This window comes from Molothrus ater, chromosome 4, assembly GCF_012460135.2.
Source record: "Molothrus ater isolate BHLD 08-10-18 breed brown headed cowbird chromosome 4, BPBGC_Mater_1.1, whole genome shotgun sequence".
Taxonomy (NCBI): domain Eukaryota; kingdom Metazoa; phylum Chordata; class Aves; order Passeriformes; family Icteridae; genus Molothrus; species Molothrus ater.
Genome location: NC_050481.2, coordinates 60,832,129 through 60,859,194, shown reverse-complemented (window position 1 = coordinate 60,859,194; position 27,066 = coordinate 60,832,129). Strand labels below are relative to the sequence as shown.

Here is a 27,066-nt window from a genome sequence, read left to right as displayed (position 1 = left end):
TGAGGCCAACAACTCAATAATTCAAAGTTTATTCCAAAATTAATTTTTCTTTCATTAACAGCAGTAGGATGTTTTTCAAGATTATCACTTGTATCTTGAAACAAAACTTCAAAGATATTACATATTCACCTGAAATACATCATCAAACATTATTGAACCTGAAAGTATACAAAGAAAGTCCTTATTTCCTTTGGGTGAACAGTTACTGTAAAGTCTTCTGAGGTCTCTGTGCTGTTGAAGAACCCTGTAAAACACAAAAGCATTGGTTATTTATTAAAGCAGCTTTACTCAAATGGACGTGTTGTTCTATCACATCAGTTTTAACTCATCCCTTCCCTAAAAGCTAGTGTGTGAGCAGCTTCTCCTCCCTAAAACTCAAAGTAGTATGGAGCCCAAGATGTACCCATTCATAATATTAAAATATACAACAATTTCTCTTGTTTTCAAACACGTGACTCACACAGAAATTGTGAAATGACTCTTCATTTTACAGTCGTGCACCTTTTCTTCATCATGAATAAAAAGCTTGGAGCTGCAGGTCAAATTGAGCTCTAAACTCTCACCCAGCCCATTCCAAAACCTCTGCAAGCTTTTTACAGGGCACAATATGTATGTAAGTGACAGTAAGAACATTGTCCAAGCAACTAACTGGAATGAGAAATAAAATGAGGTCATCCACAGCATTGGATCTGAGTGTCAGCCCTAACTTGAATCACATCCATAGAGTCCTTTAAGCTGATTACAGCAGAGTTTTTTAACTGCAGCTCTGAGTTTTTCTGCAGCACAGGCTTCAACTTAGATAAACACAACTCATCAGCACCTGACAAAATCCATCTGTGTCACAAGTGTGAGTTCATAAAGTAGCCACTTCTATCTGGACAAAGAAAACTCCAGAAAGATTCCAAGCTTTTTAACAGCTCTATGCAAAACAAGCTATCCGATAAATACAACAGTCTGGTACTTGCAGGGAATCTGAGCTAAATGTTCCTACCTGCAGGCTGTGACAGGTACCAGGTCTGTCATACAAAACAATAATGCATTTCTAATCTTGCAATTTTAAAAAATATTTTTAACTAGACTAATCGTCAAGCTTCAACAGTCAATGGACACCAACCACCTTATTCCACCTACTTTTGCCTGGGTATTGTGCAGTCTTCCATTTCCAGCGCTCCAAAGCGTTCACATCCCAGGTGCCCTGTGAGGGATCGCTCCTCCACTGCCATCACTGATCCCACTCCCTGTAGCAAAGACTGAGTAAAGAGAACACCAGAAATCAAAGGAGGGTTCATAGACAAGAGTATCAACTCACCAGCCTAGCACACAGTAAGACCAGAGAGAATTTTCAACTCTAGCATTGGCCTGTAATTGGAGCAGAGACCTTGAAAATCTGCAAGGTCGTGCAGCACAAGGGCAAATACAAATTGGCCAGGCTTCACACCAAGAAGCTGAGGTGCTGAAAGCTTCCTCTGCATTGCAGTACAGAGTCTATTAAAAGGGCTGAAACTCACACTCTCCTTTTTACTGAAACAGAGAATTCTACACATTGTTCCCCATGTTTCTGTCATGACAATCAAATAATAAACTGCTGCCATGGAGTATAAAGTAATCTATTTCCATAGGAAAGATCAAATAAACATGAAACTGAAAAAAAGTGAGTACATGATGGAAGTGACAAAGATTGAACAACTCACAGAAATAAACTGTAGAGAAAAAAAAGTTTTCCTTTAACCCTGTCCAAGATTCATTAATTATAGGTTTTCAATATTCAACAATTTTCAATAACTAAAGAAACAACAAAACAGAATCCTACTCTCTCTGCACTGGTTAAGGTACTGCAGGAAGTGTTACACTACCAACAGCTCAGCAGAACCAGTCCTACCCATATTTAGCAGATCTTCATGCTGTGCCTTTGGCAACTTCATCTGAAGTGATGGCTTCTGTGTTGCAAAGCCAAGTAAGAAAAAAAAAGGCTCACTTCCCTCTGAGGTAAAGTTCTACTAATACATTTATATCCATCTTTTGTGTACTTCATTGTAACACAGGATGTGGCATTCCAGAACCATTTCTCTCTGGAATAAAAACACCTCACTTGGTGGGTTACATTTACCTTTAGAAGGGTTACATTTACCTTTAGATCTACTATCACAGGCTGAGACAGCACAGGATCCTCTCCAACTTCATACAAGTGTCTAATTCTTAGCAGGACACGACTGAAATCTGGATCACCTTGCTGCTGTTCACCTTCAAAAGAAATCAAAATGAGTGTATTTTCCTACTTTAAAATTAAACCCAAGTTTTAAACTTTAATTTTTTAAACTTTAAACTCCCATCATTTGAACTTAGTTCCTATTTTTTAAAATTGGCAAGAGGACTAATATCAGGAAATACCCACCTCCCACTTTGACAGGAATGTTACTAACAGGCATAACAAACTCATGCAGGAGAAATATTTTACTACTTGGGCAGAGAAATAATACAGCACAATTAACTTCCTTGATTGAGGAATTTAATGCTTTAAATAAATCAAAATACTAGCCACAGAAGAGAGAAAAAAAAAGAAAACCAGCTTATTTAGGTGTAACATCCAGCCACCTTTTGGAAGGCACCTACCCATGTGGATGCTGTGGACCTGCTCTGCATGATTAGAGCTGTACCTCCACCCTGGAATGCTCAGGGTCTGGAGATGAAGATTAGGTGGCAGAGTTACAGGCAAGTCATGGACTGAATTCTGCTGAAGTTGTCGGGGTAGCTTTGGTTTATCTCCTCCTTTATGCAAAATAAAACAAAACAAACATTAAACAACCATCACACACACAAGCCTGGCTAGGGCACTGTGGAAGGGTAAAGGGCTTTTTGCTTATTCTGCCAAGGCAAAGGCAAAATAGATGATATGCCTTCTCCTCCAAGGCCTTCCAAGATACTTAGCAGAAAGCAGCATGATTTTAACTGCTAGAAAAGTGTGGCAGAGCTTTCCATAAAACAAATTTCACTTCAGTTTGAAATTGCTATTTCAATACCAGGCTTCAGGCTTTAGTTGATAAGGTGAGCAAATATTTTTAAAAGAATAACTCAAAAATGGTCATTAAGGACTCAGCATCCAGGAAGCTGATATATGGTGCACTACCTACTTTGCACTAATTCTCTGTGTGAACATTTTGTTCTCATTAGATGCTTTAAAATTTATTTTCCTCTCAAAGTAGAGATAATTATATAACAAGAGAAACATTACATATACTTGGACAACATCCATGTTTGAAATTAATGCTAAGTAATTATCAGGCTCTAAATCTGTCTCCTAACTCACCACGTGCTAACTGTTTGCTTGAAGCCTGCATTTAAAAACTCAACAGCATAAATCAAAGCAACATAAACAAGCCATTCAGATGCTAAAGGTAGCACAGGGGACTGAATGATTACCTGATAATGCTCCAAACATCACTACTGGCCTATGCTCCAATGCCAGGCCACTTGTCCGATACAAAGTGTTGGTGACAGCCTTGCTTCCTAAAATAAGCCAGATTACAGGGCGAACCACTGAAGAGTCATTCAAAGTGAGATTGTTATTCAGGTCCCACTCAAGGTTGTTCCACAGTCTCCTGTGTAGCATCACCTGTATTGGGAAGGTAAATGTCACAACAGGAATCAGCCATCAGGCTTTACTTACATTATCGGCAGCCATGAAAGTATGCCCACCTAGAAAAAGAAATACAAATTCAAACTTTACCTCAACTTGTCCATTCCCTTGACTTGACACACCATGAGCTCTTTCTGCAAGCAGCATCAGCCTTGTGGTGTCATCTTCTATGTAGGCAGTCTGGACCATAGGGTAATAGTTCTGCAACCACACAGCAAACCATGCAGAGATAATATTAACACAGGAAACAGTACCAGAGAGCAAAGATAAGACACAGCTGACTTTGGATTACACCTTAGTGCCTACCCGAGCCACTGTGTTATTCACATATGCCTTGAATGGTCTTTTCTGCATCTGATACCCATTGTTGTCAGTGTAGAGAAGTTGTCTGGTGTTCAGACTTGTGCTTGTTCTTAGAATTGCTTCGCGATTGAATTCCAAAGGCCCAACGCTGTATTCTTGCTCTATCCTATGGCAGAGCAGCTTCCCATCGTAACCTTCTGGTACTGAATACAGCCTGGTGTACACTGCATAAATATAGTCCTGGGAAGTAACATTGCTATAAAATGAGAGGAAGAATGCAGAGTTTATAAGGTGGAGCACTTGACTGGTTATGAAAAAACTTGCAAGACCCTCATGTCATCCTACACAAACAACTTTCTTGCCCATTTTCTATTTATTTCATGCACAATTATTTTTAATTTCAATTTAACTTTCAAATATACAGATATTCAACCAAAGTAGGTGATATCCTGTAAGTTTCCTTCACATTACAAGTGTAAGTAGGATTCTTCATTTCATTACAAAGGTTCTGTTTTTCTCAAAATTAACAACAAATCTAAAAATTATTATGACTCTCTAAGCAATATATTTACATTGTACAGAATACATGCATTTTTTCAATCTGGGTGACATCAACTTTGATGCAAGAATTCCACACTACTTTCCAAAGGTCCTTCTCAACTACAATCCTTGAGCAACGCCATGTAAAGCCAAAGACTTCAACCAAACAACCAGACTTAAAAGGGGATGAAGGGTTTATAGACTGATATAATTTTACCACAGAGAACAGTTAGTTCATCAGGGGTCAGAGTGACCTTATAAAGGATTCATTTCTCCATTCTCTAATTTGCTTTCAAGATAGATATTCACAGTTATGAAAATGTATCATTATGTCAAATTTCCATCCATGTAAGCTATTAGCTGCAATATTCATTGAGTTGTACAGAACCAGTTTCTCAACAGAAGTTGCATTAAAAAATGCACCACACAAAGGATTACCCTAAATAATCTCCACATCCCTCCCTCCCTCCTGCAGCAGTATGTGCTTCAGAAGTGGGCCCATGTGAACCTCAGGAAGTTCAACAAGACCAAGAGCAAAGCTCTGCACCTGTGTCAGGGCAACCCCAAGCACAAACACAGGCTAGGCAGAGAAGGGCTGGAGAGCAGCCCTGAGGAGAAGGAATTGGGGGTGTTGGCTAATAAGAAACTCAACATGAGCTGGCAAATGTGTGCTCACAGCCCAGAAACCCAAACTTGTCCTGGGCTGCCTCCAAAGCAGCAGAGCCAGCAGGTCAAGGGGGTCATACTGCCCCTCTGCTTCCCTTTCATGTAACCCCACCCAGAGAACTGCATCCAACTCTGGGGCCCTCAACATGGGAAACACAAGGACCTGCTGGAATGAGTCCAGAGGAGGGCTACAAAGATGATCAGAGGGCTGGAGCATCTCTCCTATGAAGACAGTTTAAGATTGCTCAGCCTGGAGAAGAGAAGGCTCTGGAGAGACCTCAGGGCAGCTTTCCAGTACCTGAAGGGGACCTACAGGGGAGCTGGAGAGGCACTTTTGACAAGGGCACGTAGTGATAGGACAAGGGGAAATGGCTTTAAACTTAAAAAGAGTAGGTTTAGATAAGATGTTAGAAAGAAATTCCTTGCTGTGAGGGTAGTGAGACACTGTCACAAAGAAACTGTGGATGCTCCATCCCTGGAGGTGCTTCAGGCTCTGGCTCTGGCCCTGAAGGTTGGATGGGGCTTTGAGCAATCTGGTCTAGAGAAGGTATCCCTGCAGAGGGTTTGGAACTGAATCTTTACAGTCCTTCTAATACCAACAATTCTATGATTCTATGATTTACAGGAGGTGCTTCCTCAGCAGCACATTCAGCAGATGTACAATAGTTTTTTTGTCTAAAGCCTAAAGAGTACAAATACACAGAGCTCACTGTTTAGGAGTAACTGTACAGAAGTAACCTCATACACATCCAGACATTCCAGTGAAGCTGTAATGGTGCTGTACCTGTAGAAATACTGCCTTATCTCTGTCATCAAGCTTCCAGACATCACTTCCAACCCCACTGCTTTTGATACTGGAACAGCTGAAGTATTTGGAGCAAACAAGTAATTATCTGAAATGGGTCCTTTCTTTGTGTCTCCATTTACGTGGTACTCAAGGAACTCCTGGGTGAACTGGACAGTCTGGTTGGTCTCCCTGAGAATCCACAGAAGAGTAAAAATTATATAACTTACAAACACATTTTGTACATAATAAATGCAAAGCTGAACAGCAACAGGAACGAGGCAGAAAATGTAAGGACAAAAAAACTGTTTCTTCACAGTGGATTGATTTTGTGAGACTGAATAAATGAGAACAGCAAAGAACTAAAGTGCTTCCCATTAAGATACATGTCAGTTTGTAAGCAAATGGAGTTTCTATGTAATTTTCTATTTTTGTAGAAGAGAAACATCTTAAGATTAAACATCATCTATATTATCTCATTGTTTTGATGCCAGAGTTGCTCCAGGATTAAAACTACCCATTTCACAGGAATGAGGTACACTGCACTGCTCCAATGAATAATTAGGTTCACTGAACTTTGTAGCTAGGTAAAATCAGAATGATGCAAGTTTTCATGTCTAACACTGGCAACAATGAAATCAACAGGATATCAACATTTACTACCTACTGCATTTCCTCCTCTCTCCACTGAAGCTTACAGTTTGCTATTCATGACTTATTATCACAATTTTTAGAAAGTCATATGAAGGCAATTTAAGATGCTGCTCTCAGCTACCTGCTCTGCCTTTGGCAACTTGCTGTGAAAACAGGAAAAATCACTTAAACTAGCATATAAATTTATACTGCTAAACATTTTATCTCATGTTAATGCAGCTACCCACAATTTGTATTAACTGAGGAGAATATCCAAGTGTTTTCCACCGCTTCTCTTATGAGGCACGGTCAGTGCAGGGGCAGGATCTAGAACTTCTAACTGTTGCAGTTGAATGTAAAGGGCTTCCTAATTGAAGATCCCTATTTCTTTCAACCTTTCCTCCCATTCTGACCTGTGAGGCCTCATTCTTTCCCATTATCCCAGTGTGAACTTTCTGAAACTCAAGCATTTTGAGCTTGTCTGAAGGCTTGTGAAGAAAGTGAATATTTAATTTCCCCTGCATGCTGAATTCCAGCTCTTCCTGCTTGCCAGAACAGGATGGGAAAAACTGGAATCTGAATTTAGATTTTTGTTCTTCCACACTATATTTCTCATAGAATCTGGAGGCAGTTATGATCTGGAGGCACTCTGAGAAAATACTCCAGGGCTCTTTAAGTTAAGGTCCAGCTATACTTCTAAAACTGATTTTAATGATACTGGACAACAAGTTCTTGCTCTAGGAGGCAGAATTATGAACAAAACTGCAAAGGTGAAAGAGATCTAGCCATCACCATGCCAGTGTAAAAGGGGTCAAATATTCCATCAGTATATAATAGGTGACAATCTGAATCCTGAGCAGGCAAAATGCAGCACAACTGCACTGAAGCTGAAGAAATTGGGCCAATTCACATCAGCTGAGAGAGACCAACTGAAAACCTCAAATCTCACCTAAATCTTGATAATTCTTCCATTTTTCCTACCTCATTAAATGGAAATTCCTTAGTTAAGTTTCCTTTCAAAGAGTTTTGTAGCTTTCTACCACAGAGTGATATGGGACTTGCAAAACACTACTTAGTGTAAGCTCTTACTTATCACTTAAGGCGCATTGTGCAGCCATAGTGTATGTGCTTCTTACTAATTTTTAATAAAAATGCACATTCATAACCCTATTTTGTTCTAAAGTACACTGAAACTCTGCTGATATACTAGTTATTACTGTGATATGTCATCTCAGACCAACTGCAAAGTTAAACAGGGCAGCATCACAGAACTAGTATGGAATTCTGCCTGTGATAGTGCTGAAGTGTCCTGTAAAAAGAGAGCATGTGAAGCGGGGATAAAAAAGAACTTTAAAGACCATCAAGAACATTTTGTTGAGTCTTGGAATTAAGACACATAATACAAATCCTTGCACTTATTTTTATGAATTGTTTTTAAAAAATCTGAAATGCTATTGAAAGAAGCAGGCAATCTCACCTGTCTGTAATGCTGTGCATCAGGTTTGTGTTTTGGTCAAACACGATCTGGTAGCAGCTGTTAACCACAGGAAACAACTGCTGCCTTTGCTGCCCTGCACGAGCCAGGTCTCTCCGTTTGTACTTGACTGAGCTACCAACAAAGGCAGGCTGCTGACCTTCCAAGGGTTTAATACTGTATTTTCTGTAGCTCAGGCCACTTATTGCAACTAGAATATACAGATCATACGTAGACTGGGACTCCACGGAGCTTTGAACCTGTATATTAGCATACACAAAAATGCTTCATTACAGAAAATTAATTAGCAAGGCAATTACCTTCATGTGTTGTAAGCCCTAAATTATAAAAATTAGCTTCTACTTTAATAAGTTTTTAAACATGCCATTCTTATAATTCTAAATTATAATGTAGATCCACGCTGCTTTTAATTGGGAGCCTGGTGAACTTGGATTAAGCTGAGCCTTTCTAGTGAAGCATGACCACGTGCCAAGCCAAAGAGACTGATGGTGGGCAGATGAAGGCAGTGTGGTCTCATGCCACCACATGCATAGGAACAAGGGACAGCTGCTGTGCCCCAGTACCTGACTACAATGTGCCTTCATGCATGGTCACAGTGGTAAGCCACAGGTCACAGAAACTGTACAGCTGGCAGAACCTGCTGAGCTACCTGGCATCTCAGGGACAGAGGGGAGCATCTGGAATTGTGCCAGGCCTCTTCAGGCCTTATGTGCAGGAAGCATTCCTGGAGATTTATCAAGCCCCTGATGGTGATGCATTCTGTACAGCAGATGCTCCTGAGAAAGGCCAGTGCTAGCCCTCACTTGAGGCCACCTTCTTCCCTCCCCTGGAACAGCTGGCTGTGTCTTGGAGCTTGGCTGTGACAGAATGAGCCATCAAATGGCAACTGACTGACACCAGTTTCTAAGACCTACATTTCTTAATTCTCTTCTTCTCCCTCCCCAAGGCAATCTGTCAATTGTTCGAACAGGGCTGTCAATTGTAAGGCAATGCTTCAACATAAAAGGATTTATTTGAAACAGTGTTTTTTCACAAAAATAAAAATAAGGTAAGAAGCACCAGGTCACATACAGCAGACATGCAAAGGACAGACCAAACACACCACAAGAGCAGCAAGTCCTTGTAGAGAGTAAAAAAAGTCTCTCTGTTGAGACAACAGACAAGCAAAAACAACCCCTGAAGGACAAGTAGGAAAATCCAACTTCAAGAGGAGGTAGAATCCAGTTAATGAAAACTGACAAGTGAGAAAAAAGTAACAGAAAGAAACAAAGTTAAAGTACCTGTGCTGGCACAGAACGTCCCAGCTCATCATACACACTCATTGCCTCACTGCTGACAGAAACTGTGACAAAGGTAGTGATGTTCCATGCCAATGGGTTATAGACAACCACATACAGGTCCACATCTGCAGCACCTTTGTGCAAACAAACAAAACTTGTAGTCACTACATGATGTATTTTTAAAATGTGGTATTAAAATGTATTTAAGGAATCTGTCTAGGTACAACTATCTTACAAAATTTCAACATAAAACCCTGCAGTAAAACTTCATGATTGAAAAAAGGAAAATTTTTTACAGTCCTTCATTAAAACCTCTTCTGCTTTACTCTTCTATTCTCTGCCCAATCAAAAAAGACCATGTATTCAGAAAATGACACCTGAGTTGAATGTAAATGCATTTAGTGAAGATAAGCTGCTTACAACTCATTGTCATGCAGTATTAACTTTATCAGTTATACAGAAGATCAAATGAGAAGCCTCATTTAAAAACAGCCCTGTAAAAATCCAAATGGGTCTGTTGCACAGCCCACGGCACTGCTTACATCTGACTGTTTAAAAAGTTTCCAAAGTCAAGATAAAAGGGAGTGTACAGTCTTTAGAACAGACTTCTTAAAAATCCTTTTACATTTTTACACAAGCTGGCAGTACATTACAGCAAGAACATTTCTTGACTCTGACTGTGCTCCTTATCATGTAATGCCCTGTTGCAGAGTAAAGTTAGCTTAGTGACTACTCTGATCAGCACCTCTTCCTTGTATTACACTGAAGTCTGAAACTGAGAGCCAGGTCTAATAAAAGCACTGAGGTAGAGTTCTGTCTAACATCAGCTGAGAAATCCTGGGTCTCAGAAGGCAAACATGATTTTCTAGCCATGGTTCATAGAACTTCAATGTACATAATATGTTGATTGTTTTGGAGGAAAACATGATAGCTTTCATAAGGTTGAAAATTAGAAAAGCTGTGCAAAAAGTACCTGGTTCTCCTGAGTCTTTAGTGTAAACAGAAGAATAGACCTCTCCATCCTTCTTTGCATTGTTGATATCAAAGATTATGGAAGCCATTAGCTTCTTTACGTTGAGCATTCCATACATCAGGTTATTCATGTACATGTCCTTCACCTTGGGAGACTCTGTGCCTGTTATACCATCGTGGTGCTGGACCTTGCATTTAGAAGTAATTTGAAAGGTGCAACAGAATGACAACTTCAGGTTTGCATTTGTGTTAACATGATAGTCAACTAAACTTCTTACACACAACTTAAAACAATAAGAGATGACAGCTACATTCAGAGGCAAAAACCAACCAAGTTACAATAACAAGACAGGTTTTTCATTTCATACTTAGATCTGGTCATTACCTTAGGAGACAAAATAATTATTGACAGCAAAAGCACTGAGGACTGCAAATGGTTAATGATACAAGGCTAATCACTTAGCTGTTGGACTTTGAAGAAACAAATTTGTCCTTCCTGCTCTAAATTGCAGAAGTAGAGATTATCAGTAGTTTTCGATTAGTTCCATTTTTCTTTGGTTTTAATTTACTTTTAAGAACAATTTTGTAAATAACAAAACTAACACTAGGAAAAGGAATTTCAAATGCAAAGTTTGAAACCACATACTCTTGCACTGGTTGAAGAAAACATTTGCCAGTAACCATGATGCATGGTTAAGGGGCTGAAGTCATGTTTCAAGACAGTTTTTTTGAAAAATTGCTTTATTTTTACTTATGGCTTGCAAAAGAGGGGGAAGTTATTTCCAAAAATATAACAGCAACTTTGAGACACTCCAGGTGAAATGCTTATGCAAACTTTTCATTTGGAAAATAAAAAATTTCATTCAAAGTAGAAAATAAATCAGTCCTTACCTCTGAAACTGCCCATCTAAGACTCTGGAGTTGCTTTAAGGCTTTACATTTGCAAACAGAACCTTCTGGGTGTTTCTGGACATACTGTGTGAAAAAGGATTCTCCAGCATAAAGCAGTGAACTTGCTCTCCTTGCAATTCCTTTTAATGTGCTCCGAGAAGTATAAAACCCAGTCCATGCTTGGAAGGGCTCTGTTTAGAGTGGAACAGATCCAATACACATCAAAATAATAACTTCATTTATCCTACTACTACTACTACTACTACTACTGTTCAGCTTCTTACATGAATCCAACTGGGGATTTACACAGCAACCATCAGGTAGAAAGGTCACAAAGCCTACAAAGAAACTCAGCCAGGAACATGCATTTTGAAAAACTATCATCTCTCCTACAGGCCTAGTAAGATGCAAGTTTGATACAAAGACAGTAGCAACCAAGTTAGCCTGTGTTTATGGAAATTTCTTCCTTGTGGATCTGCACAAAAGAATTTTTGAAGTTTCACTGAACCATGTATTATTATTAGTTGTTAATAAAATACATTATAATCTTTGGTAATTGCTTCATACACACACTAATTTTCAACCTTTCAGTCAAAGGGATTTAGCTTAAATTTTGTTTCTTCAAACTGGAGTAGAAATAGTGATGTGATGACTCCAAACTACTGCAGCACTTCAAACTACATCAAAAGATGCCCTCAAGTGGTTACTGGAAAGTATTTCAACATTCTGTTTGTGTTAATGTTTCAGTAGCCCACAGAGTGAAATAGGAAAACAATTATTTGTTTAAAACCTTCAAAACTTTCCTAGGGGTGGGAGTGTGTGCTTTTTTGGGGGGCAATTTCTTTTAAAATACACTAGTGAAATATAGGTTTTCCAAAAAGAAGTTGCAGAAAGTGTTTTCCAAAGAGCATATATGCAAATGTAATAATCTGCTATCAGCCCAAGATCAAAGGCAACAATTAGAAAATAGGATCTTTAGCTCAAAAAACTTATTTTTGGACTGAAAAGTGCTAGAAGTTTCAACAGAATTAATTGAGTTTTAGCTTTAAACATTACAAGCAGAAGAACCACACATATGTATCAGCACAGTACAACGAATGCAGAGCAGAAGGAAATACTTATCTGGGACTTAAAACTTGAGTTTCCATATATCATAAGTGACACTGAACCCAATAAGTGACTCACAAAAAAAGGGCATAGCAAGAATAAGAGACGATTAATCATCAAGAAGCAAAACAGCATGTGGGAGAAAGTGCACTCAAATCTATACTGCAATTGCCAGGCACAGAAAGTCATTTGGGGAAAAAACTGCATCTCTGTGTGGGCACCCAGCTGGAACTCTGAAGGTGCTGCTATTATGCAAGCTAATAGCAATTGAATCCTGCAGGTAAATTATGCCAAAAGATAAAGGAAAGAGCCCAGATGTGAAAGGATATTAGCAGTTAGAAGTGGCAATGCTTTTATCAGTAAGTTGTTAGGTATGATCCCTAGAGGGAGTTGAGGGAGTCAGGGATCAGTCCATGCCATGATTCACAGGAAACAGTGGTTATTTTTATTCATTGAAAAGTTAACAGACACATTACAGAACAGTCTGAAATATATGTACACAGCCAAAAATGTGATGAAGCAGGTGTTCTAATGAAATCAATGGGATTTTAATAATAAACCAGGCAATAAAATAAACTGATGAGTTTGGAAATTGAGAAATTGGCTGTGCCTTCTCTCTGCATACTTTGACATGAGGTCTAAAAGGGTAAATTTATTGGGGAAAAGAATTAAAGACATGTTGGGTATGGCATGAAATTTTTTGTATTTTTCTAGTACTTTTCAGCTCTGCTTGAAAAGCTAAGTACGTGCAGCATGCAAGCAACAAGGAGCAGCAAAGAAATTTTGTAACACTGTATTACAAAATTTCAGAAATACTGACCATATTTTTACTTGTTTAGACTTCAGTTGTAAGAGAATTCTCTCCCACCCCAGAATTTCAAACTGTTTTCTTTAATGAAAAAGGCAAGACTTTCTCCTACAGGAGACTTTAGGGGTTCATCTACATTAGTATTTTGTTTGGATCAGGTCATCCTTACCTAGTATGGTTTGCTTTATAGAAAAGATTGGATTTGGAGCTCACAAACTGGATTCCTGATGGATGCAACAAGCATTAATGGGCATTCAAGTCTATATGACCATAGTAGAAACAGGCGATCCCCCAGCCAGGGAATAATGTGCTCTGTCTCTGATTAAGAAGGCTGAACAATTGCTTTATTAAGCTATACTATATTACACTAATACTATACTAAATTACATACTAAAAAGATATAAAGAATACTAAAAAGATGCTAAAGAAAAACCTGTGACTGTCTGAGACAGTCAGGACACAGCTTTGACCCAATGGTGTCCAATTAACAAATCACTTTGGCTAAACAATCTCCATAACACATTCCACATGTGCCAAACAACAGGACCAGTGAATAGAGATAAGAATTGTTTTCTCTTCTTCTCTGAACTTCTCACTGCCTTTCCCAGGAAAAATCATTGGAGAACTTGTGCCTGCTGCTCTCTGTGAAGAGAGCTGAGGCCACATATGACTAGATTATAAATTTCCTACAATTACTTAGTGTTGACAATTACAATAGTGTTGACACCAAATCCTCAACATTGACTGTTTCACTGTGGGAACCCCCTTCCACTGTAGTAACACAGAACTACCCCAAGAGCTTTCAGATTGCCTTCGTCCCTTGGTTACCTGTAGCTTCCGCAGACATTCACAGATCACTCCACATCACATTTTCCACCTCTGGTCGAAGCTATGCATAATCCAGTTCTTTTAAACAGTAAAAATGAGACATTTTTCTATTTGGCCACTTAACCATCTTTTTTACACAATTAAGTTGGGATCATCTAGTCTGTTGATGACACCTCATAGAGCGAACAAATCTTACCAGAAGGCATTTTTCTTCTTCATTGCTCATTTTGCCTTATTAAAATTTTACATATGTACCTTTGAGGCAGACATTAGGCAGCTGTGAACTTCATTACCTGTTGAATATGGAAGAAAGTCTTCAGAGTCCCGAGTTTCCCATGTAAGATTCCTGCTATAGACTGCTTGGAAGTAATCACTGACAGTGGCATACTGGACAGACACTCCAAACTCAGCAGAATGTTTGTTGATATAATCCACCAACAGGTCCATGTTAGAGTACTGAACAGATGCATTAAAGAACTGTTTGTCACAGCCCTGAAATTCCAAACACAGAACAGCCAAATCACTTTGGTCAGATAATTAGGGAGGATCATTTTTAACATTAGTCTATGTTCCAGGGGTATTATTTTGATTTTGACTGCCCATGTAACTGATACTAGTTACAAAACTATCAAGACTGGGCAGGGTTACTTACACAGATTGTCTGTAATCATGAAAAAATCATAAAAAAGCATAGAGTTTTAGAACCATATATTCTCTCTACTTCTTTGCATAGCATTATCACAAGCACAGAAACCCATAAGTTTTCTTAAATTACTGCAAAACTGTGGGTTTGCATCTAGATGTTAGGGGTTTATTTGTACTGCTAAAAACTTCTCATTCCAGCACAATTTTCACTATAGCACAACTACAGAGTGTTATATTCTACTTCTCACTCTCTAAAAAAATAATAGATGCAATATAAGCAACAGTGTCATAAACACAGGAGAAAAACAAATCAGTGACTCATCAGTCAGAAAAAGTTTTTCTTTGTAACAACAGATATTGTGGGGAAATAGTCCATAAAGAACACACATAATTTAATATTGTAATTATGAGACCAGAAGCACCCATCAAAATTAGAAACCAAACTGTACATTCAGTTTAGGCAAAGTTATTCTTTCCTAAGGACTTGAAAACAGCAAGAGCACGTCAGTGCTATATGTACATGTAGGATGTAATTTACACAGCATATTGCTGAAGAAAGTGTTTGGATGACCAAGCTGGGATATGCTTGCCTATGGTCCTAGCTAAAATACAAAGACTCTAAAAGAAAATGATTACACATCTGTTAGGAAAGACCATGTCTACCCAAGTGTCACACACTTTCCCATAATGCTACAATTTTGTTAACACTAAGTTATGTTGGGCTAAGCAGTTAAAAAAGAAGATCATTTGAATAGACAAAGCAAGGGGTAAAAAAAGGAAGCAATGCTGTAATATATAGCTATGCAAGAGGTTATCTTTACATTGAGTAGGGTGTAAATATATTGAGTAGGTTTTGTAAATATATTGAGTATTTTTTCTATCTTGAGTAGGATGGAAGACTTGATAGACAACTGGCAGGGTATACAAGGAAATTTTAAATATCATTATTAGTCAGTCATTTGGACCACAATTATTAGAAGAACACTTCATGTCACGTGGTTTGTACCAGCATTTCTGCAGTACCTGCTGCAGCAAGAACCACCCACTTACAGCCTGTGTGTACCTGTCTCTTCTCAAGCAAACACTGACCAGGCACTTACCCATGGCCACAAGACGTCCCCTGTCCGGAACCAGGCTGCTCTTTCCTTGATGTTTGCCACCATGGTTTGTGCATACAGGTGGAGGTTGGCATCTGTGACAGGGAGACTCATGTTTGGATAAACACCATCTTTTGGTGGATCTGGAAAAGTTGCAAATCCATTCCAAAAAAATCCTGACCTAAGTAGAAGCAGAGAGCAGTAAGCTGTAAACAGGATTTACTCAACTGCGAAAAACACATCAAAAGGTGCTGGAATAAAATGGGAATAAGAGGTAAAAAAATCAGTTTATATTCATTGCTAGTATTTAGGTTTAAGTATTTATTTGGGGGTGGAGGTAGGGGGAAGAGTCTCCAGTTTTCTTTCAACACTCTGCAACTTTTCAAGTCCCTGCTGCTTGCTGGCACAGAACAAAGAAACCATAGGTCAAACCAGCAAGCTTTGTAACAATGAGGATGTTCCCCCAAGTAGACTTGATTTTCAAAGAGTATTTTACTGGATAAGCCAATAAGCAAAATAAATTTTTCAAAAGTTCTCAAATTTCTTCACAAAATTAATGGCAATTTTTTGTTGCTCTAGTTTATACCGGCACAATAGACACAACCTCAGCTCAAGATAATGCTGAAAATCTCCCATAGAAAATCAGTTAGCAATAGCCAATTCCCTACTGAGCTTCCTGGAGCTTTCAACTCTTTATTTCCAGGCAGAGAAAAAAAAAAACAGTCCTGCTTTGGACATTTTCTATTTACAGTAATTAATTTGTTTCACATTTTTATTCTATTTTTTTTTAATAAGGACTGACATTGTAAGTAAGTCACTGTATTTTAAGTAGATGAAAGCCATACCTATGTTTCAAGCCTCCTGGTATAAGAAAACAAGCCTGTCAATATTTAGAGGTATTTTTAATGCCTGTCAGTACCAAGTGCCACTTTTGAGAATTCAACTGTTAGGTACTGAGCAAACTTCTTTATTGTGGTGGAAAGCTTAGGATGCTTAATAACCCTTACTCAGATCAAGAGTCTAGACATCTCCTGGACCTACCACAGGTCAGGAGAAAGCAGTAGGATACTTTTGAAAGAAAACAGTCAAAGAAAATGTTTAAACCCCAATAACAAACTCTCCAAAGTGAACAACATTTCTGCATATTTAGGAAATCTTTGGACCTGTTTGAAAAAGGTAACTGTGATGGAGTACAGTAACTGTACTGATCCATAACATGGGTGAAGATCTCCTGTCTTGCAGATAAGGAAGGAGAGCCCTGCCACACAAACTGAAGCTTCTGGAAAACAAAACAAAACAAAAAGGTAAGAAACCATTACCCTTGATGACATTCACAGAAATACATCATTAACAACTTAAGACTTCAGAGTTCCCATCTTCCCTTCCACCACTTCTAATACTTTTAAGTGTTTTTTCTGAAGATCCAATGCCAATGGTATCCTAGGGAAGGTCCCACACTATATACAGGAGGCCACATCAGTGCCTCTTTCCATTAGAACTGATGCAGAAGGAGAGGAGGCAGCACAGTGCCAGCACATTAAAATCCAGAGATAAGCCTGGCTTATCACAGCCATTATACCTCAGCTGTTTCAATGGAAGCTGAACACCTATAAGCTAGAAAAGATCACCTATAAGCTAGAAAAGATCCAGATGTAATCTGACTGCACTGTAGCCAGTGGGAATCAATGTTTAACTGATGTTAATGTTTAAATTCTACTGAAGTAGAATTTTACTGTTTTGGAAGCCTTCAGATTCTTAAGGGCCAAAAAAAATAGCTGGGCAAAGATTGTCAAAAGGTCATAAAAGATTTTAACAGAAAGAAAGAACTGCAAACCACTGCAAACACAAGGTGGTAGGTCCAGGCTTCACTAAATTCAACATGAATTCTGTTTTCTTCAGAGACACTTGAGTTCTACCCAAGATTCATAAAAACTGCCTAGTGCCCAGAACACAGTGGGTGAATGCCCCATATTTTCACTTCATATTAAAGTAGTGAGTAAAACTGATGACAGATCAGGGTCCAACAGAGTGATATGAAAAGCATTTATTGTGTATGGGACACTATGCAAGAGAAGGCAGAACAGGAAAGAAAACCTGAATTCAGCAAAACCATGACTAGCTGCCACTTTAACTGACCTAGTATCATTAATTTTACAGGCATAAATAAATGTCCCAAGCCTGACAACACTGTGCCCAAAGGTTAAAAAAAACCCACCTGCTCACATAAAACCCAACAGACACAAGATTCCCTAAGGGAAAGCTGGAACTCCCAGATGTCTCTGCTTCAAACTCTCCTAATTCAGTGTCCATTTAGACTTGCCCATTTGCCCACATTTTGTGTCTTCTTCAGGCTAGATTACATTTTATCACTGACCAGAAGTCATGAAGATGTTAATTGACCATATAATACAGATTTAATGTTTCACCATCGTCACATGCAATCAGCATGTCCCATTTAAACAAGAAATACCTACATTTTCTTGCCCAGATGACAGAGATTCTTATCTTAATGTCATGTTTTAGATTACTGTAAGTAGAGGCCAGCAATGGTTTCATTCCTAAGGGTATTTTTACCTTGTTTTTCTGCATGTCAGCCTTCAGATCATAGTCAATACGAGAAATAAGATGAGCATTGAAACCAGCCAGAGCAAAAAGAGTTGGTGTTGTAGCTGAAGCTCCAAAAGGATCAACATGCCAAGAAAACTGAGGCCTGAAGCCAAAAGTTTCATACAAAAACCCATGACCTTCTGCAAAGCAAAATTTGTTTAGGTTAGGAACACTTCTAAAAGTTAATTTCCTAAGTTTAATAGGGATATTGTGATACAGGTAAGCACTTAAAAGATAGCTTCTTGTTGCTGTTTCCCAAAGCATTCAAAGTTTTGGGAATTTAATCATTCGCACCAAAAAGTTTCATACTGACAAAGTTTATATTGTTATGCCAAGTATAACTTATTAACATTATAAAAGATTACAACAAAAAGGAATTATGATTAGAGACAGGTCTTGGAAAAAGTACATAGCTACAGATTAGGTTAAGGCTAATAGCCAGGTTGGAGTCTGCATGAAAACAACAACCTAGGGCTTAGTTTAAGTTTGCTTAAAAACCATAAAACCCATTCTCAGAAAATTTTAGTCTCATATTAATGACAAGGGACAGGGAAGCAAACCATCCACTAAACAAAACTAGCATGACTATGATTATCAGTCATATGAAACTAAAAAAGACAAAGGTTAATAGTGAACTTGATGCTTGATGTTATTTACAAGTAATGTTACTAATTTAGTTACTAATGTTACTAATATAGAAATGAGTATTGAAGAAAGAAAGCCCCAAACTAGGAAAGTCCAGACAATAGCATGAACCCAGAAAAATGATTTGAATCAAAGTAAAACTACCACGAAAGCAGTAGATTTTATTTGGAACTCAGGTATATTGCACTTGGATACTCATCATTAGAAAAAAAAGAAAAAGAAATTGCAGATCATTTTTTCATAGTTACAGAACTATGCTCAGAACTATCTGAAAATACAATCATATCTTCTCTGGAATAACTCTATTTCAAATTTTAATATCACATTTGAATAAGTGAGGCTGCAAGGCCTCTTTCCACTTCATCTTTCCCATGGTTAATGTCTTCCCTAGCTAAAATATTCACAATGTGTTTCAGTATTCTGATAGAGACATATTTGAAACAGGGTTTTCTAGGCTTCTCCAAAACACTGGAATTCTGGACAGACAATAGAAGACATGAAATCTAGACCACAAATGTCTGCACTGGCTTTGTCCTCTCAACTTGAACTCCGCATAATCAATTTTCTTTGTATGTACTCATACTGAATAGAGGGTTCTGGACAAACAAATGAGAATTTCAAAATACATTAATACTTTTGTTCCTGGTTAATAAATTACCAAAATTTAAATTTCTTTTTTAAAAATAAAGATTATGTTTACACAGAATGAAATGTTAAATTAGAAAGAATGTCTTTTTCAGCTAACTACAATGTATAGAAAAGCTGTGTTTGTGTTTAACAAAAGGACCCTTCAATCATTTTAGTATTTTATTTAAGAAGTCCTAGGTTCAGTGCTCTAAAGCCCATAAAGCAACCTTTAAACATGGGAGTCAGATAAGAGAAAGTTCACATCTCCTCCTCCTCCTCCTCTTGGCCAGAGTGTACTGAGATACAGAAGCAGCTGCTAATCCTGAGCTCCTGATAAACACTGACAAGGAACAAGGTCAGTGGTGCTGTGCAGTCAGATGCAGAAATAACAGAAGTGTTTTCTGCCCCTTTGGTGTCCCATGTAGAAATACCACAGCCCTGGCACAGTTTCCATCAGCCATGGCAGCTGGTGCTAACACATCCCCTCCCGCTACACCCTCCTGGCATAGAGCAGACATCTCTAGCACAGAGGTGGCATCAATTATCCTGTTTCTGTTTGCACTGACCAAAGCAAACAAACCCATGTACTAAAACATTCTTTGAAACATCAGATGGACAGGTGTAACATACAAATGTTAAATGAAAAAGTTAGAAGATTAAAATGGCAAACAGTGCATCTCTTGGAAATATTTTCTAACAGAAAACGATGATGATTACAAATGAGGGTTACTTCATCAAGGAAGTCTTTCAACTCATTTTAGTTGACCTCAGTGACATTCCCTGTGCCCCTTTCTGCAGAAGACCTTGCCTAAACAATACAACTTCCCTGCACTCTGAATTGCTACCAGGTATTTTCCTGAGGAGTGTTTCATACCCTCAACTTCACCATAACTATCTTCTCAGGAACTTTGCTCTCAAACACACACACAGACAAAAGGCCTCTGCTCCAAACAAGTTTCTACCTGACAAACCAGCTTTTGGTAACCTTTGTTACCAAACCTTTGCTGCAGAACTGTCATGTCAAAACTAATGGGTTTTTGTTTAAGCAACAATTTTTATACGAATAATACTTTGGCTAGTAAAAAATAAGAAATGCTTTAATTAGTTCTTAAGAAGTCAGAAATTAATAGCAATTTTGGAGGGGAAAAAATGAAAACCAAACAAAGCCTCCAAGGTCACTACAATGAAAAATAAAAGTTAAATGCAAATATGCATACCCGTCAACTGTAAAATCTGATCATCAATTAGTGTCACAGCTTCATCATGCATCACTTGCCCTCCAATGACAAATTCCAGTCGTCCCTCCTGAAGCAACTGATGGACCTATGATATTGAAATTAAGACACAGAATGTAAGCATCATTCCAAAAAGGCTGCAAATTCATTTGCTAGCACATTACCTAGACACAACAATTGTCAAGAAGGCATCTAGGAGAAAAAGTGAGATAGAAGTGAGAAACAGGGCTGTCTGTACTGAGGCTATCTAAAGGAGAGTAACAGAGAAAAGAGGGATTTCCATGTGCTGCACAGTGCACTGATTTATCCAGCTTACACTGAAACCAGGTAACAGGAACAAAGGATGCCAGGTAGGCATTGACCTTTTGGTGTTTTTCAGTCGTGCTGTTACTGTGCCTTTTTATACTGCCTGAACACCAGGCACTGCACTGGCAGCAGCCTGTAATCCTGCCTCAAGGCAGCGAGAGCTGGAGGATTAAACCAGGAGATGCTAATGCTTCTCCCAAAATCTTCCTCCTGCTGCATCCAGCTTGGCTTAGGGAAGGCACTTGGTGGCTGGATGAGGGAGCAATGGAGCCCCAGGCAAGCAGTAATATTCAGGGTTTTAACTGGAAACTAGATCTCTGGGATGCAGACAGACAGTGCCATCACACCATGGCCACAAACATCTCTCCTCACTCCCTATGCATCTATCTTGCCCTTGGGGCACAGACAAGTTGCTCAAGACAGAATGCTTTATTAAGAAATAGCTATTCCACAGGTTTGCCTGCCTGAATAACCCACTGATAACCTCAATTTCTGGTCTTTTTCCTAGTTAAAAAAATGTCAGTATATTACAACCTGCTCAACTTTGGTGCTGGCTTTTTTTTTTGGGGGGGGGGGTAGGGTTGGGTTGTTTTTTTCTTAGGGGAAGGGGGGGAGTTTAATTTCAGCTCCTAGAAACAGATATGCTGACAAGTACAGCCTTCAGCAAATTCTGGATGAAGAGGGGGGTGGTGTTTGGAGGGAGGAAGGAACAGTCTATGTCCCTTTCTAAAAGCATCAGGAGTCTTCAGGTTTTATTTTAGTACCTTCAGAAATTCAGAGATATCTCAAACTTCCAATAAGTAAAGTTTATGCAAATATGCATTTTAATCCTCAACATTTTTTTTTTTAATCTGTCATGTAGGATGCCATTTTTAGAGCTATTATGTTTATTTTCCCAGGAACCTTCAGTGTCTACTCAGATAGGATGCCAGATTGTCAATTTTGATTATAATCATTTCTCTCCTTCACAATGTTGTGAAAACGCTTCAGGGCTCAGCATTCCTAAATTAGTTCCAGCTGACTGTGGTGACTGATTAGCATGCTGGGAGACCAGATAACTGATATCTGGTGTCAACACAGAACTGGCCCTGACCTACATGAAAAGAATCTGTAATTATTATTCCCCACTTGGATGGATGTCCAAAATATACCTCTGATCCAAACTTGGGGCCACAAAAATGTTTTTTTAATGTAAGTTTTGTGGAACCACAGAGTGGCTGGAAAAACAAGAAAAATAATTCAAGTAATTTAAGTAATATCCAATCTTCTGTCTCCCAAAAAAAGAAAATAAAACAGTATCTGTACAAGAGAAGCACTTTTTCTGATCAGAAGGGGGCAAAAGGAAGGAGGAATGGAGGAAACAGAAGCAGTAGTACTATGCATTCTATGATTTTAGAATGTATCTGTGATCCTTGGGACCATACTACCATCAACTCACGCCTACAAACCAGACAGAAGTGGCTACACATCTTTTTTTTTCCTCTAGTTAAAGCATGCAGACATCAACCCACAGTAAGGAGGTAGGAATGGTTCACACAAGAAAATTCAGTGTAAATAACATGTGCTAAGAACTGCAAGGTTCCCATCTGGCTGAATACTGCTGCAGTACATTTCACTCTTACATATTCTCTTGTCTGAATTGAAAAACCAACTTCTGTACCCAGGTGTGGAAGAGGTTTTACAGCAACTTCTGTGAGCCAGAGAGAAGTTTGATAAGAGGATCCATGTTTACCCCTGAAAGAATTTTCTACCAAGGTCATTGACATAGAAACCAAGAAAGAAAGAAGGATAAATAAGAGAAAACTGCAACTGTCTGTTCCAATAAGCACCTTCTTTATCTTTCATGACCAATGAGTAAAGTGTAAACTTATGAGTGCTGTAACAATGTATAAAAAACATGCATGCTAGAATAAAAACAGGTTTGAAGCCTTCTGAAAATGGAGTGTGTTGCTTTGTATTGTGACCATCTCAACTATGACACCCAGGCTGTACCTTTTATTAGTCTTTAATGCTATAGTTCCAATACAAAGCTTCAAAACAACACTAGAATTAAATCCTAGATGCTTCAAAACAAACTAGAATTACATCCTGTATTCCAAGCAAACCACTAAATGAAAAAAAAAAGAAGGGAAAATTAAAACCAGAATGCCTATACCACAGAAAATCATTAATGCTAGAGTTCAAGTGGAAAAAGCAGGGCAGTAACCAGAGTGACCTAATTTCAGGGACCAATACTTGCAACTTGCTAATGTTAAAAACATATCATTTATCTGCAAATTAGAGTATTAGAGTTTCAAAGTTAGACACACAGGTTTAAGAGGAATTTAGTTCTAAACATTTTAATTTTGAGAGAAGAAACTATAAAGTAACTAGAGAACTGACTACACAATGCGTAAAAGCAACAATTACAAATAATTAGGCAAAGAAACTAAAGCCTGAATCATAGGTACTAATTTTGCACTACCAAGGTCAAACATGATACACATTATTCTTCTGGATTCCACATAATAGCAGGAATAGATATTAGAAACATGGGCCTTGACTTTACATTTGGCCTACAGCAGCAGAACATACTTGAAATAACATCAGCTCACCTTTGAAAGTTGTAGGACTTCCCTGTCCTTCTACAAAGCAGTTCCTATGCTGTTTTCTTCCCCACTTAAAGTACAGTTTTCTAATTAAACAAATCTACAAGAAAATTGTCCTACAACCGGGCAGAGTTTACAGAATATGGGCAGAGTTTACAAACATTGTAAACTACCGACACCCAGCAAAGTCTCTCCTGCAAAGATCAGCTGTGCACAGGCTGTTATTTGAATACAGAACATAACAGAAGATTCAGAATAGTGAAGAACTATGTGAAGAAAACCAGACAAGAGGTATGGTTTTTGGACAATGCTTCAAACATCCAGAACTTTAAACAAACTGAAATGTAAAGAACTGTTGATAGGCTCCTGGTAACAAAACAGACCGTGGAGTTCTAAGTGCCCATGGGAAGTTGCACCTGTACACACTTTGGTTTTAGGATCCAAAATAAACAACCAGCTGCTAGCCTATCAGTCTAGTCTTTGATTCAGCATGTTTGTTTCATGTCAGAGGAAAGAAGAAGTGACAAATAAAACTCCACAATGACGTTACTAGAAAAAAATCACTGCCATTAAATGTACAGTCACTGCTTTGCACACTATGTGTGCTTACAAATGGCAGATTTTTGAGCAGTACTTAACTGCAAAGAACAAAAAGTTCCTTCTTGTGAGCAGTGATAGGTGGCGGATGTTTTAATGGATATTGGTGCAGCCTGTTTCAGGATCACCCACATCTCAAAGTAGCATGGCCCCAGATAAGTAAGTTGCCATGAAACAAGAAATGTAAAGTGTAAAAAATCTTCAGTGCAAAGGTTACTACCTCCTACTGCTCTAATCTATAGCTGGGGTTTAACCTCTTGCAACTGCCTTTAAAGTCCTTTAAGTCCTAGATTCAGAGGCAGCTTACATCAGACCTGGGTAAAAAGCAAATGGTGAAGTACTTTGCCCCTATTTATCCCCTGAAAAGAGTGTGGATTCTTTGTTAGCAGGAAGCATGGCTCCAGTGCAATTTACCTGCTGCTTCTGTGTATCTGTGGCTACCATATCCCACCAGAGTCGAAAGAATTCCTGCTCCACTGCAATAAATTTACGCTGTTTTCCTTTCATCAGCTCTTCTATAACGGTAGTGTACACATTCGCTGCGTAAGCGTGCATGCTTTCCTGAAAGAAAAAAAAAGTAAATAAATTCTGGTTTACCTAAATTAAAAGGGCTGTTTTAAGCACTCATTGGGCTTGAAAAGAGAGATATCAAAAACCTCACATTTGCTGCATGCTTCCCTTGTAGCCTCAGAAAGATCGAGTTCTGTCTACATACAGCCTTTGGCCCTTCTGCCTCAGAAAACATCCTCCTGACTGGGGACCTGCCTAGATCAAGGTGTAGCTTCTCCCAAGACCAGTACCAATATCAGCTTTCTTTTAGACACACTAGGAATGGCTTACTCTGTTCCTAAGTGTTCACCTTAAATCACTGATAGTATTTTGCAGCACCATAAGGACCCCACATGCACACTTCATTCTCCCATTCCAGCTCCTCTTTTGACGGCCTGAATTACCAGAATTGCTCCTCAGAGCAAGTGTGACTCTGTGCTGTGCATTACCAGTACAATGCAGTGATGCATCTACTGTAAATTGTACTATTATGAAAAATAACTCTATTTTGTTTGATGTTTTAGGATAGAGTAAAACCAAGCTGGTAAAAGAATCTTAGAATGAGTTCAACTGTTGACACAGAAAGTGGGAGATTTTATACATCTACCCTATTTCACTCCTAAAAACATCTCTATTCCAGAATGAGGCCTATGGGCTTTTATTGCAATGCAAATATGACAGCTGTACCTATCAAATAATCTACCATAGCGTTATATCCTATGAAATGGTATCAAATTAACAACACCATGTTAATTTTGAAGTTGTGCACACAAGGAGATACTTTTTGTACACTTACCTCGACCAGAACAACTTTTGTTGACCAGATCATCTTCCACCTTGTACTTAATCTTAAAGCGATAGAGAATGTCTAAAGACAACAGCCAACATCCTAGGATTTCCTGAGATGTCTGTCTTTCCTTGTAACAAAGTTATCTGCATGTTATTGGACAGTTAACACTTACCTACTTAAACAACTGGTACTTAAGAACACGTGCCACAAAATGTACATCCTAAAGTGGTTGACACATAGATCTCTCCCCACTGAAAAACTAATGGGCATGATATGTAAAACATGAATGCAGAGTTCCAGTTTAGGTAAATTTCCAACATGAAAATTACCATTTGAAACAAGGAGATGAGGTAATAATCCAAATCAGAAATTGACTTTTCCTAGCGCCTTGCTTGCCACAAAAGAAACACATCTTTGTAAAAATGCTCATGCCACTAGAAAAAGGAAAATATTTGACTGTAGGAGGAGTGGCTTAAAATACTGTTTGGAATATCTAAATAATTTCTTCTACAATTATTTTCCCATTGGTTCATAAGAGTTTTTTGAAATCAAGATTATTAGATACTTGAAACAACGTGAAATTTTAACTAAGGATTTGAAGTTTTAGTTTTGTGCTCTCTTATGCAATTTCTGAGTATGACTTTGAAGTATTAAAGGAGAAATTCACTAATCTTTCCTAAAAAGGGAAGACAAAATAACATGCACAGCAGAGATAGTGGGTGAGTCACTAGCTCCTTTATATTAGTTAGGCCTAATACCATTTCATTCTAATGAGTGAAGTATCTGCAGCATCTTTCACACATAAAGGAAAATAATTCATAGTAACGAATGACAGAAGGCTTTCCTGGGGTTTTGGCTTTGTAAAAAGATAAACGTAAAGACCATGAAAAACTGCCACATAATCAAAGCCCCATCAAACAGAATTAAGACTTTCCTTAAAAACAAACAAACAAACAAACAACCCCATCAGAGCATCCTGCTGAACACAGGCGCACACAAACCCACAGCCCAAGGGCACGGCTCCTACGCTAACCATGCGTCCTCCAAAGGAGGATCCCGAACACCAGGGGACGGCGGACACCCCAGGCCAGACTCGGGGCAGGAGCTGCACCGGACAAGGATTTGCGCGTTCCTCCGCAGGCGACGCGCCCCGGGAGCCCCGGGAGCCCGGGCGGCGGCGCCCGGCCCCGTTAGGCGGCTCCAGGCAGCCCTGCCTGCGGCTCAGCGCCGGCCGCCGCGAACCCTCCCCAGCCGTGCGGCGCCCCCGCCGACCTGCACCGTGTACACCCAGCCGACGTCCATGTGGCTGTGGGCCACCACGAAGGCGCGCAGGTCGCCGGCGGCCCGCGGCAGGAGGGCGAGGAGCGGGAGCAGCGGCAGGAGCAGGACGCGCGGGGCCGCCATGGCTGCTGCGGCGCTCCCGCCGCACTTCCGCGTCC

General features: G+C 39.0%; 1 protein-coding gene across 1 annotated transcript; it reads right to left on the bottom strand.

Moving 5' to 3' along the window:
* Positions 1-27,066, bottom strand: MAN2B2 (mannosidase alpha class 2B member 2). The gene is given in 20 exon segments (XM_036382480.1): positions 1-244; positions 1,132-1,195; positions 1,197-1,250; positions 2,129-2,241; positions 2,611-2,766; positions 3,418-3,610; positions 3,725-3,835; positions 3,941-4,193; positions 5,928-6,119; positions 8,038-8,294; positions 9,336-9,469; positions 10,309-10,495; positions 11,199-11,389; positions 14,235-14,433; positions 15,687-15,864; positions 16,847-16,962; positions 18,258-18,430; positions 20,780-20,885; positions 24,703-24,849; positions 26,900-27,066. Coding segments are annotated over 20 exon segments (3,051 nt in total). The 5' UTR covers positions 27,032-27,066; the 3' UTR covers positions 1-149.